The 10,128-nt window shown below is 40.7% G+C and overlaps 1 protein-coding gene across 3 annotated transcripts in view; it reads left to right on the top strand.

The window, feature by feature from the left end:
• The first annotated feature begins 7,358 nt into the window (after positions 1 to 7,358).
• LOC139762132 (uncharacterized) overlaps positions 7,359 to 10,128 on the top strand; it is a 185,575-nt gene continuing 182,805 nt past the window's right edge. For all 3 annotated transcript variants that reach the window (XM_071686832.1, XM_071686831.1, XM_071686829.1), the window contains exon 1: positions 7,359 to 7,515. In XM_071686832.1, coding sequence (XP_071542933.1) covers positions 7,498 to 7,515 — 18 coding nt within the window. In that variant the 5' untranslated portion in view covers positions 7,359 to 7,497. The remainder of the gene's footprint in view (positions 7,516 to 10,128) is intronic.

The raw sequence follows: 10,128 nt of genomic DNA, 5'->3' as shown, positions 1-10,128 counted from the left end.
CATTACAAACTCTACAACCCGACAGAACTGGAACAAATACAACATTCCTGCCACTCGGAAATAATTACATAATAAACATACTCAAAAATGTAAAACCAATTCCTAGAACACATCCACGTAACCCATTCAGAACCCCTCTTCCAGCAGTATACGGTTACATAAACGTAAGAGATTACAGGTAACAAGGACAAGGAGGGCTCATTCGGCCACCAAACCATATCATTCTCCATCACTAGAACTACAAAACATCTCAGACTGACAACACCCAAGAAATCTAATCCATACAAAAAATTGCAATGCAACCTGCAACACACCAACACCTTTCCATATGTCTCGAGGTAATACTCCATAATTTAAGACTTAATCAGTCTATTCAACACCCATCTTTGGGTACATTTCATTGCCCACACACTTGGCTCAACGCTCTTTGGGGAGATTTCATTGCCCACCCTCTTTGGGGAGATCTCATTCCCCACACACTTGGCTCAACGCTCTTTTGGGGAGATTTCGTTGTCCACACATTTAGCTCAACGCTCACACCCAAATTCCACTACCAACCAACTCGACACACTTAAAAGACTATTAACAATTACCACTCCAATCTAGCCCCCACTCCTGGCCACACCTATTTTACAATCAAACATAGTCGGGATACACTGCTCAAATATCATCCACTGCCCAACCTAACAGGACAGTACGAAAAACATATAATGAGAAGGAATGATAACGAAGTCATCAAAAGGAATAATTGCCAAACTCTTGCCTTTAATTCAGAGATTCATAATACAATCATATGATTAGCAATTTGTTATTCACATTTTCACTAAACTTAGTATGTTGCAAAATAACAATGCAGACAGCAACCACCAAGGTAAGTATTACTTACTATCCTGACCCAATAGTGTCAAAAGTGATGCCTAGAATTATGGAGCACCTTCTCTTTGTGGATTTCTTGTCTTGCTTTTATATCCAATAAAACTAAGCTATTGAGGTACACTTATCATCTTTCCCTTACCAACAGCTTACACACAGTCTCCTGCTTTGTCTTTAAACACTTTTTAGCTACTGTTTCTCATTCAAAACGTTTAAACAATTTTTCGTTTTTCTTAGTTTTACATCTTCTCTTATTCCCCTCTGTCCGTAACTGCCGTCTTGTTTTATACAAAACACATTATCTAGAATTACATAAAGATATTTGATGCATTGTGGTGTAACTGATCGTGCTTTGTCTCGTGAGAACAAATATGTCGTGTGAAATGACACCATATATATATATATATATATATATATATATATATATATATATATATATATATATATATATATATATATTCCTATGAGTCCACGGGGAAAATGAAACACGGTAAGTTCCCAAGTGCACTTTCGTGTAATCACATCACTAGGGGAGACACGAGAGAAATATAAGTCAGTTGATATACATCGAAGAGACGAAGCTAGGACGTCATTTGGACAATTGCATGTTTACCAAATTGTGAGAAACTGCAGAAGCTGGTGACTGAGTTTGGTAAAGTGTGTGAAAGAAGAAAGTTAAGAGTAAATGTGAATAAGAGCAAGGTTATTAGGTACAGTAGGGTTGAGGGTCAATTCAATTGGGAGGTGAGTTTGAATGGAGAAAAACTGGAGGAAGTAAAGTGTTTTAGATATCTGGGAGTGGATCTGGCAGCGGATGAAACCATGGAAGCGGAAGTGGATCATAGGGTGGGGGAGGGGGCGAAAATTCTGGAAGCCTTGAAGAATGTGTGGAAGTCGAGAACATTATCTCGGAAAGCAAAAATGGGTATGTTTGAAGGAATAGTGGTTCCAACAATGTTGTATGGTTGCGAGGCGTGGACTATGGATAGAGTTGTGCGCAGGAGGATGGATGTGCTGGAAATGAGATGTTTGAGGACAATGTGTGGTATGAGGTGGTTTGATCGAGTAAGTAACGTAAGGGCAAGAGAGATGTGTGGAAATAAAAAGAGCGTGGTTGAGAGAGCAGAAGAGGGTGTTTTGAAATGGTTTGGTCACATGGAGAGAATGAGTGAGGAAAGATTGACCAAGAGGATATATGTGTCGGAGGTGGAGGGAACGAGAGAAGAGGGAGACCAAATTGGAGGTGGAAAGATGGAGTGAAAAAGATTTTGTGTGATCGGGGCCTGAACATGCAGGAGGGTGAAAGGAGGGCAAAGAATAGAGTGAATTGGAGCGATGTGGTATACCGGGGTTGACGTGCTGTCAGTGGATTGAATCCAGGCATGTGTATGGGGGTGGGTTGGGCCATTTCTTTCGTCTGTTTCCTTGCGCTACCTCGCAAACGCGGGAGACAGCGGCAAAAGAAAAAAAAAATATATATATATATATATATATATATATATATATATATATATATATATATATATGTGTGTGTGTGTGTGTAAGGAAATGCAACTGTAGAAATTATTTGTAGAGATTCCTGGGGGAGAACAATAATGGATGGATGAACCTCGATGCTCTCATGTTGGAGGCACTTGGCGTCGCCCGGGAGGATTTGTTTCACAGAGCAGAACGAGCGAGTGGAGGGCGAACGCTTTATGTGGCCTTTATAGGTATGTTCAGGTATATTTGAATCCTCTTAGGCTACACAAATTTACACAAGATTGTATACAGTAGTCTAAGCGATAAACAGTGAAATTTGTAATAAGGATTGTACATATCATGAAGGGAGATGTGTTACAGGCCAGAGAAAGGAGAGGGAAGAGAGGCACGCTGTGAATGTAAAACCCGCAAATTAAGAGAGATTATGTCTTATAAGTAAGAAATAGGAAACCCTATAAATTAATGATTAATGCTCAGCGGTGTAACTGATTTCACCAGGGTCACACAATCTCCTCTTGCTACTTCTCTTCTCCAATTTACCAGTGATTTTATTTTGCCGCTTGTCTCACCAGTCAATATATATTCTTTCATAAAATTCAAAGGGGTTATCTTCATTTGTTGGTCCCTGCTTTATTCCCCCATGATCACATATAGGGTAGCCTGACCTAACCACAAATAAATACTCGCGCAGTCCCAAGCTCATGACGTACAAGCTCGCAAACTAGTGCCTTATCGTCTGCTCTGACTCAAGAGAACATTTCAAGGATATTCAATTACTATAGGAGTAGGGCTGGATAATAAAACTCAATTGATGGAAGGGCTCTACATTTATTTTGTCTCCATTTGTTTCTCTACACTTATACATGGTAAGAAACGAAAAATCAGGCATTGTATATTTTTCGCTAAGCACATAAGAAAAAGAATTATATACTGGTAACTAATAAAGTAATTAAGCACAACAGTACTCTCACAGCACTATTCCACACAAGAATGTGAAGTTAAATGGGAAAATAGAGCCGTACATATACGAGATGTAGGGGAAAATATGCGACCTACCTATGTACACTGACTAATCCCCGCCCGATGAGCCATGAACGTGTGCGCCTCCAGCAGAAGTGAACACGTACAGTTCATCATGTAGCTCCGAGGACAGTGGTGCGGGCAACAGTATGTTTCATTCAACTATTACAATTGATCTCGTGTTTCATTCAGCTAATTAATACAGTTGTTTACGATAAAGAATCTATGTAAAATTTCGTAAGTACTTAAATGAATTTGAATATTTTAATTTTGTGTCAAAAGACCAATGAAAAACCAATAAAGGGCGGATTTGGCCCGCGGGTCGCCAATTGAAGAGCCCTGCAGGATTAAGAGGCTTCAGCTCGTCCGTGTTAGTCCGCCATATGATTTTGACAAATTTTTTTTTTTCCGGCAGGATTCTACAGTGTCTCACCTCCCACTGCCCTTTCCGGCGTTTTCTACACACCGCTCGTGTGTAGAAAAACAGCTTGAATTATGGGACCTGAGGCATCCTGCAACACAAAGAAATGTGACGCGTGCCACACTCCATCTGTAGAAGCTCCATGAGACTTGGTAGTCAAGCCCACGTACAGGATGCCTGCCTTGCCTCCTGGACCAACGTTGACCAGGCCCAAGGGACTCCTGTCCAACTAGCCTCCAACGTCTAACTTCACCTCACTTGACCTAACCTTCCTAAACATAATCATATACATGTGTATTAATAGTGTATTTTACTAAGAAAACACTGTGGCATTACTCATGTTTCTATATCCCTCTCTATGCCCCACACAATATACAGAAAAACTTCGAACATAAGAGAATCCTAATTTAAGCTACGACATTACTCTCAATATGATTTTTCCTGTATGCACCATATACCTATTCAACACATCTAATTTTTTTCGCGTTATCTCCTCTCCCGTTTTCTTCATTTAGATTGCTAATCACGTAAGTGGAAGAGTCCAACAAGCGTTTGGCCCCTAGTTCCCGGGATAAGAATCTAAGGGTGCGAAGGATCTCTAGCGTACTACTTGTTTTTACTGCCAAAGAGAGGGAGGGCAGGAGCAGCAGCTACTCCAAGTCACTTGCCTCTCAGATGTGTATGACTTTTCTAGTCACCTCACCAATATTCGTACTCTTATTCTAAACATTTCTTCTGCTGACAACCATCTAGCTAGGATCTTCCCCTTTATCTCACTTCTCTCAGGCACTCAGTTGCTTCATAACGTCTCTTATTAATCCAATTTACACATACAACTATGGCTCTCACCTATGTATTCACTTCAGAGGAGGAGTGGGTTGTTCAACCACCAGTACATTTCTTGAGCCCCTCAAAGACCTTAATTCTCTTAAGATGTCATTGGATAGTTTTTTTCTTCACTTTTTTCGCTTGTGCTATGACAAATTATGTCGTTTTTTCAAAGTCTTAATTTCTCAAGTATCATTCACGATACCATGATGTCCTCTCACTCACTCAGGATAAGGTTCTCTACCTAGGAGATTTCAACGTACACATCAGTGAATTGTTAAAGTTCTCCAGTACAGGGGGTCGAAGCCCTATGTTTGCCTTTCGCAGCGATCCAGTGGATTCTGGCAGCGACCAGACTCATGTTCTGAATTGTCGCCACCGCCTTCTGAAAATGCTCTTCGTTTCTCCTCTAATCGTTCGCTTTCAAACCACATAATCTCGCCCATAATTTATTCAGCTGACCACACTCCCATAATTGTCTCCAGACGCTGGCTTTCGCCGCCAATATTGTAATCTATTGACGTTAACTTATAAATTTAGAAACATTGTTTAATTTCCCTGGAAGATTACTGCCCTTTTCGGGATAATACTTACGTCTCTGCTGAGTGTATGGCAGAGGTTATTGTGCAAATGGAGTCAAGTATTTTTTCCAATAAGATTATCTTTTCCTCCAATCTGTTTCAACCATGCCAGCTCTGAGGCCATCAAGGCATGGAATATGGCCAATTAGACTTGCAAAAATTCCTGCGTTTGCTTCATATTCATTCGCCAATATACTTTCAGATATGTTATACGTGAGATGAAGCGTTCCCATTCACAAAGGTAGTGTGGCAATCTGTCCTCTTCCTTTTTATATATGTAAAGAAATAATGCATTCGTAGGGCAACAACTGAGCGCTGCATTCTTCCATTTCCCGAATTCCCTCCACCCTCTCTAATTCGAATTATCTTTCATCTTGTTAGTTACCTTTTAATTTCTTTATTTGGACAGGGTATTGCCAGTGGGGGTGGACACAACCTACTTACTGCGTTTAAAACCTCTTAAACTCAATTTCTTATTCCTTTTTCTTAAACCTCTCATACCTTTCCCATCTCCTGTGATGTTGCTATAATTACACCACCCATACCTTTCCCATCTATAATGGTACCATAATTCCACTGCCCAAGCCTTTCCCATCTCCAACGACGGTTCTATAATTCCACCACTTAATAAACACATACATGGTATCACTGACATATAATCTGTCTTGGGAACTCCACACCGCATAAATCTCCAAGCCTTCAGATGCCAACAGTTCCTCTTGTGAACAGTTCCTCCGATTATACAGTTGTTTCGTCGTGGTATGGAGTACTGCTCTCACATCTCGAGATTCCAGCTGTACACATTGAACAATGGAACACAAATCAATTCATCTGAACTCTTCCAGTCTCACCGAATTCAAAACTTGACCACTTGCCCTATTCATGTTGATTTTCTTTTCCTCTTTAATTGATATTACTTTGGTTTCTGGGAAATAAATACTGGTGCTACCCCTGTCGTTAGCTGGAGCAAGAGAATACGTAACATGAATATTTTGTAGCCGTTGGGAACTCACAGGTGTTGATATCATATCTGTTTTTTCCTATGAGAACTAAAACGTTTTGCTTCCAAGTCTTTCCCAACTGTTACGACCTGACCATTTTTAAAGGTAAATTCTTCATTACCCCAATACGCAGGCTTCCTCCTTCCTTTCTTTTCTCTTCTTAGCCTTATTTCAGTATTTAAGAACTGGTCTAAATGTAAACACGTGTTTGCAACTTGAGCCTTAAACATGAAAACGTTGTTATTGTATTTTCGTTTTCTAGGCCTGGGATTGCAGTAAAGCTAGAAATAAATAACTGGGCTTTCCTGCCCTTTGGCATCTCATGAATATGTCCAACATCCTAATTCTCACCATCTTCGTGGGAGAGTGCAGCAGCGATAACTGTAGTATTGAAGGCTTCCTGCCTCAAAGCTGCCACCATACTGTCAGTGACACAGATTGACACAATGAGTGGTACCTTCTGGTTCGTCCACACTGTGCACTGAGGTCTGATCAATATGAAGCTACCCACAAGACCCATCTCGCGCAAGAGACATCCGCAAAGCGGCTTCAATCACCGTTGTTTACGATGTTGTCCAGAACAAGAAATCCATACAGGTCGATGCATTCACGGACAAACGAAAGAAATTGACAGACACATTTCATACCTTGTAATACTTATGTGCTGTATAAAGATTAGAATAAAAAATGAATGGGGATAGTTTACCATAGATAAACTGACGATGGCACGCGTAGTGTGGGATAACTTCTGTTACACCCTTGCGCATAATCACATAATTCCAGTGAAATGTAGGTTAGTCAAACATTTCCAGTATAGATTCAGTTAATCTATTCCTGAGAACGAATTTACGTCATGTTTACGTCAATGTTTACACCACACTGGACGGCCGTTCGCTTGTTTGTTATGGCTCATGGTGCGTTGGACGAGTGGGCAGTGTGTCAAATAGTATACCATTAATTCCTCTAAATGCATTACGATTGATTTATATATCAATTTAGATATACATATTTGATATTCTTTACTGTCCATTGTTGTGTTTGTATTAACTAAACTTTATGCTTACATAAATTACCAAAGAAACCCTCGTTATCGTGTTGTCATAATGAAGCTATCTGGCAACTCCTCAAACTCACGTGGGACAACTCGGACAACCCAAACCGAGTCAGTCGACCTGTGGTGCTAGTTGTGTTGATATCTACGTCTGGATTTCCTACGGTTGTGGAAGTCGTTGAGGCTGTACATCATTTTTGGATCATAACGTTTTGAAAATTGAAATCAGACACATCGGAAATGGAGTCGCAGAGACAGGTGAACGTGCTTTTTGTTGTGGTTTAATTATAGTCCCTGCTCCTGGCCAACACGGTCATGCTATGTTAAGCCTGGGCAGGTGTTTTGCTCGTGGATGGCCATATTAATGAAGGTTGATAGATGTCTTGCTTGTGGATGACAATATCAACCAGGTGTTGACCTTTGCAGTTTGATCGGTTATTACTAGAGTTGCAGGATTTACAACATTATTTTTCCTACTTTTCCTCCTCTTATTTTTTGTATTTCCATTCCTTGTATATTGATTGCCTCTTGTATTTTTGTAACCTTATAAACTAGGATTATAATATTATGAAATAGATATTACTGTAACATATTCCTGTGTAAACGGAGTGTATAATTACTCTTGTATTTTTTGTGGAGTCTGATACGTGATCCAATGCACGGGTTACAAACTGCGTATTTAAATATCTTTAACAAGTGTTTTTATGATGTGCCTTGATTGACTTTCTTTGGATAACCTTATGAAATGAAGTCGTACGTACGCACATGAATTTGGGGTTTTAGTTTTTCTTAAGGTTAGGTTAGATAAGCAATTGAAAGCTAATAGGACAATAGAATTTTCGGTTGACTTAACATAGATTTATAGAAAAATTGTTCTTAAAAACTTTTCCAGTTTGTCAACAGCGCCCGTTAAATGCACTTTGTTGTATTGGTTTAATCTGATAAGGGGAGCACAGAATACATACCGACAGAACCTTTTTTGTTGTATTTACATCATAACAGCTAATTTACCCTTCAAAATGTTGAAAAATGAAACGTTTTTGTCTACAAAATTGTTTACTTACGAAGCAGTAATGTACAGTACACTTGCGGCAGAACTTTTGCGTTATTTTTCTTGTTGAATGATAGGTATTTCCTCCAAATTTGGATGTTTCAGGTGGGAGAGAAATCGATTATATTTCTTCTGTTCTAGGTGTTTCAACATCCCACTTGGACAACCGTTCGTCCAATGTTGTCTTGAAAATATTTTTTACCTTGGCAAATTTTTGCAAGTGGTTTCTTATTGGCAACGTAAGAAAAAAAAATTATACCCATTTGGTGCTGTCTTGTTCACAGGCCACATATTGTTGGTGACAGTTGCACTACAGGCCATATACTGTTAGTGACAGCTATACTCCAGGCCACATACTGTTGATGACAGCTGGACTACAGGTCACATTGTTAGTGACAGCTTTCGTATAGGCCACATATTGTTAGTGACACCTGCACTATATGCCACATACTGTTAGTCACAGCTGCACTACAGGCTACACACTGTTTTGCACGTGCACTACAGGCCACATACCGTTGGTGACAGCTGTATTACAGGCCCCATTCTGTTGGTGACAGCTGCACTACTGGTCACATATTGTTAGTGACAGCTGCACTATATATAGTGGCCACATGCTGTTGTGACAGCTGCACTACAGGCTACATACTGTTGGTGACAGCTGTACTACGGGCCACATATTGTTGATGACAGTTGCACTACAGGTCACATATTGTTAGTGACAGCTGCACTATAGGCTACATACTGTTAGTGACAGCTGCACTGCAGGTCATACTCTTGGTGACAGCTGCACTACAGGCCACATACTGTTGGTGACAGCTGCACTACAGGTTACATACTATTGGTGACAGCTCCACCACGTCACATACTGTTGGTGACAGCTGCACCACAGGTCACATACTGTTGGTGAGAGCTGCACCACATGTCACATACTGTTGGTGACAGCTGCACCACAGGTCACATACTGTTGGTGACAGCTGCACCACAGGTCACATACTGATGGTGACAGCTGCATTAAAGGTCACATACTGTTGGTGACAGCTGCACTACAGGCCATATATTGCTGGTGACACCTGCACTACAGGTCACATACTGTTGATGACCTGCACTACAGGTCACACACTTGGTGATAGCTGCTTTACAAGCCATATACTGTTGGTGACAGCTGCACTACTTGCCACACGCTGCTGGTGACAGCACCACTACAGGTCACATACTGTTGGTGACAGCTGCACTACAGGGCATACACTGCTGGTGACACGTGCACTACAGGTCACATGCTGTTGATGACCTGAACTACAGGTCACACACTTGGTGACAGTTGCTTTACAAGCCATATTACTGTTGGTGACAGCTGCACTACATGCCCCTTACTGCTCGTTACAGCTGCACTACAGGTCACACACTTGGTGACAGTTGCTTTACAAGCTACATACTGTTAGTGACAGCTGCACTGCAGGCCACATTTAACAATCCTTCAAAATACTCGCTTCATCTCATTCCATCACTACCGGTTATTACTTCCCATTTGCCCCCTTCACCAATGTTCCCATATCTTTCGACTGTCGCACATTAATTTTCTCCCAAAACATCTTATCTCAAAAGTTTACCTACTCTTGCTAACTCTTAAATCACAGTTGTCTCTTTTTTTCTAACCCCATGCACTTTCTTGTCCTCCTGCCGCTTTCTCTATTACATCTCCCAATTATCTTCTCTCCTTCCTTGTCAGTATCGCTCAAACGCCTCTCTTCTTTTTTTCACTTATAATTTCTTCATTCCACCACTCACTACCCTGTCTAATCCGCCCACTTTCCACCTTTCGG

The sequence above is a fragment of the Panulirus ornatus genome, chromosome 3 (assembly GCF_036320965.1).
Source record: "Panulirus ornatus isolate Po-2019 chromosome 3, ASM3632096v1, whole genome shotgun sequence".
In the NCBI taxonomy this organism is placed as follows: domain Eukaryota; kingdom Metazoa; phylum Arthropoda; class Malacostraca; order Decapoda; family Palinuridae; genus Panulirus; species Panulirus ornatus.
The sequence above is the reverse complement of the archived record's forward strand: the minus strand, read 5'-3'. Positions and strand labels throughout refer to the sequence as shown.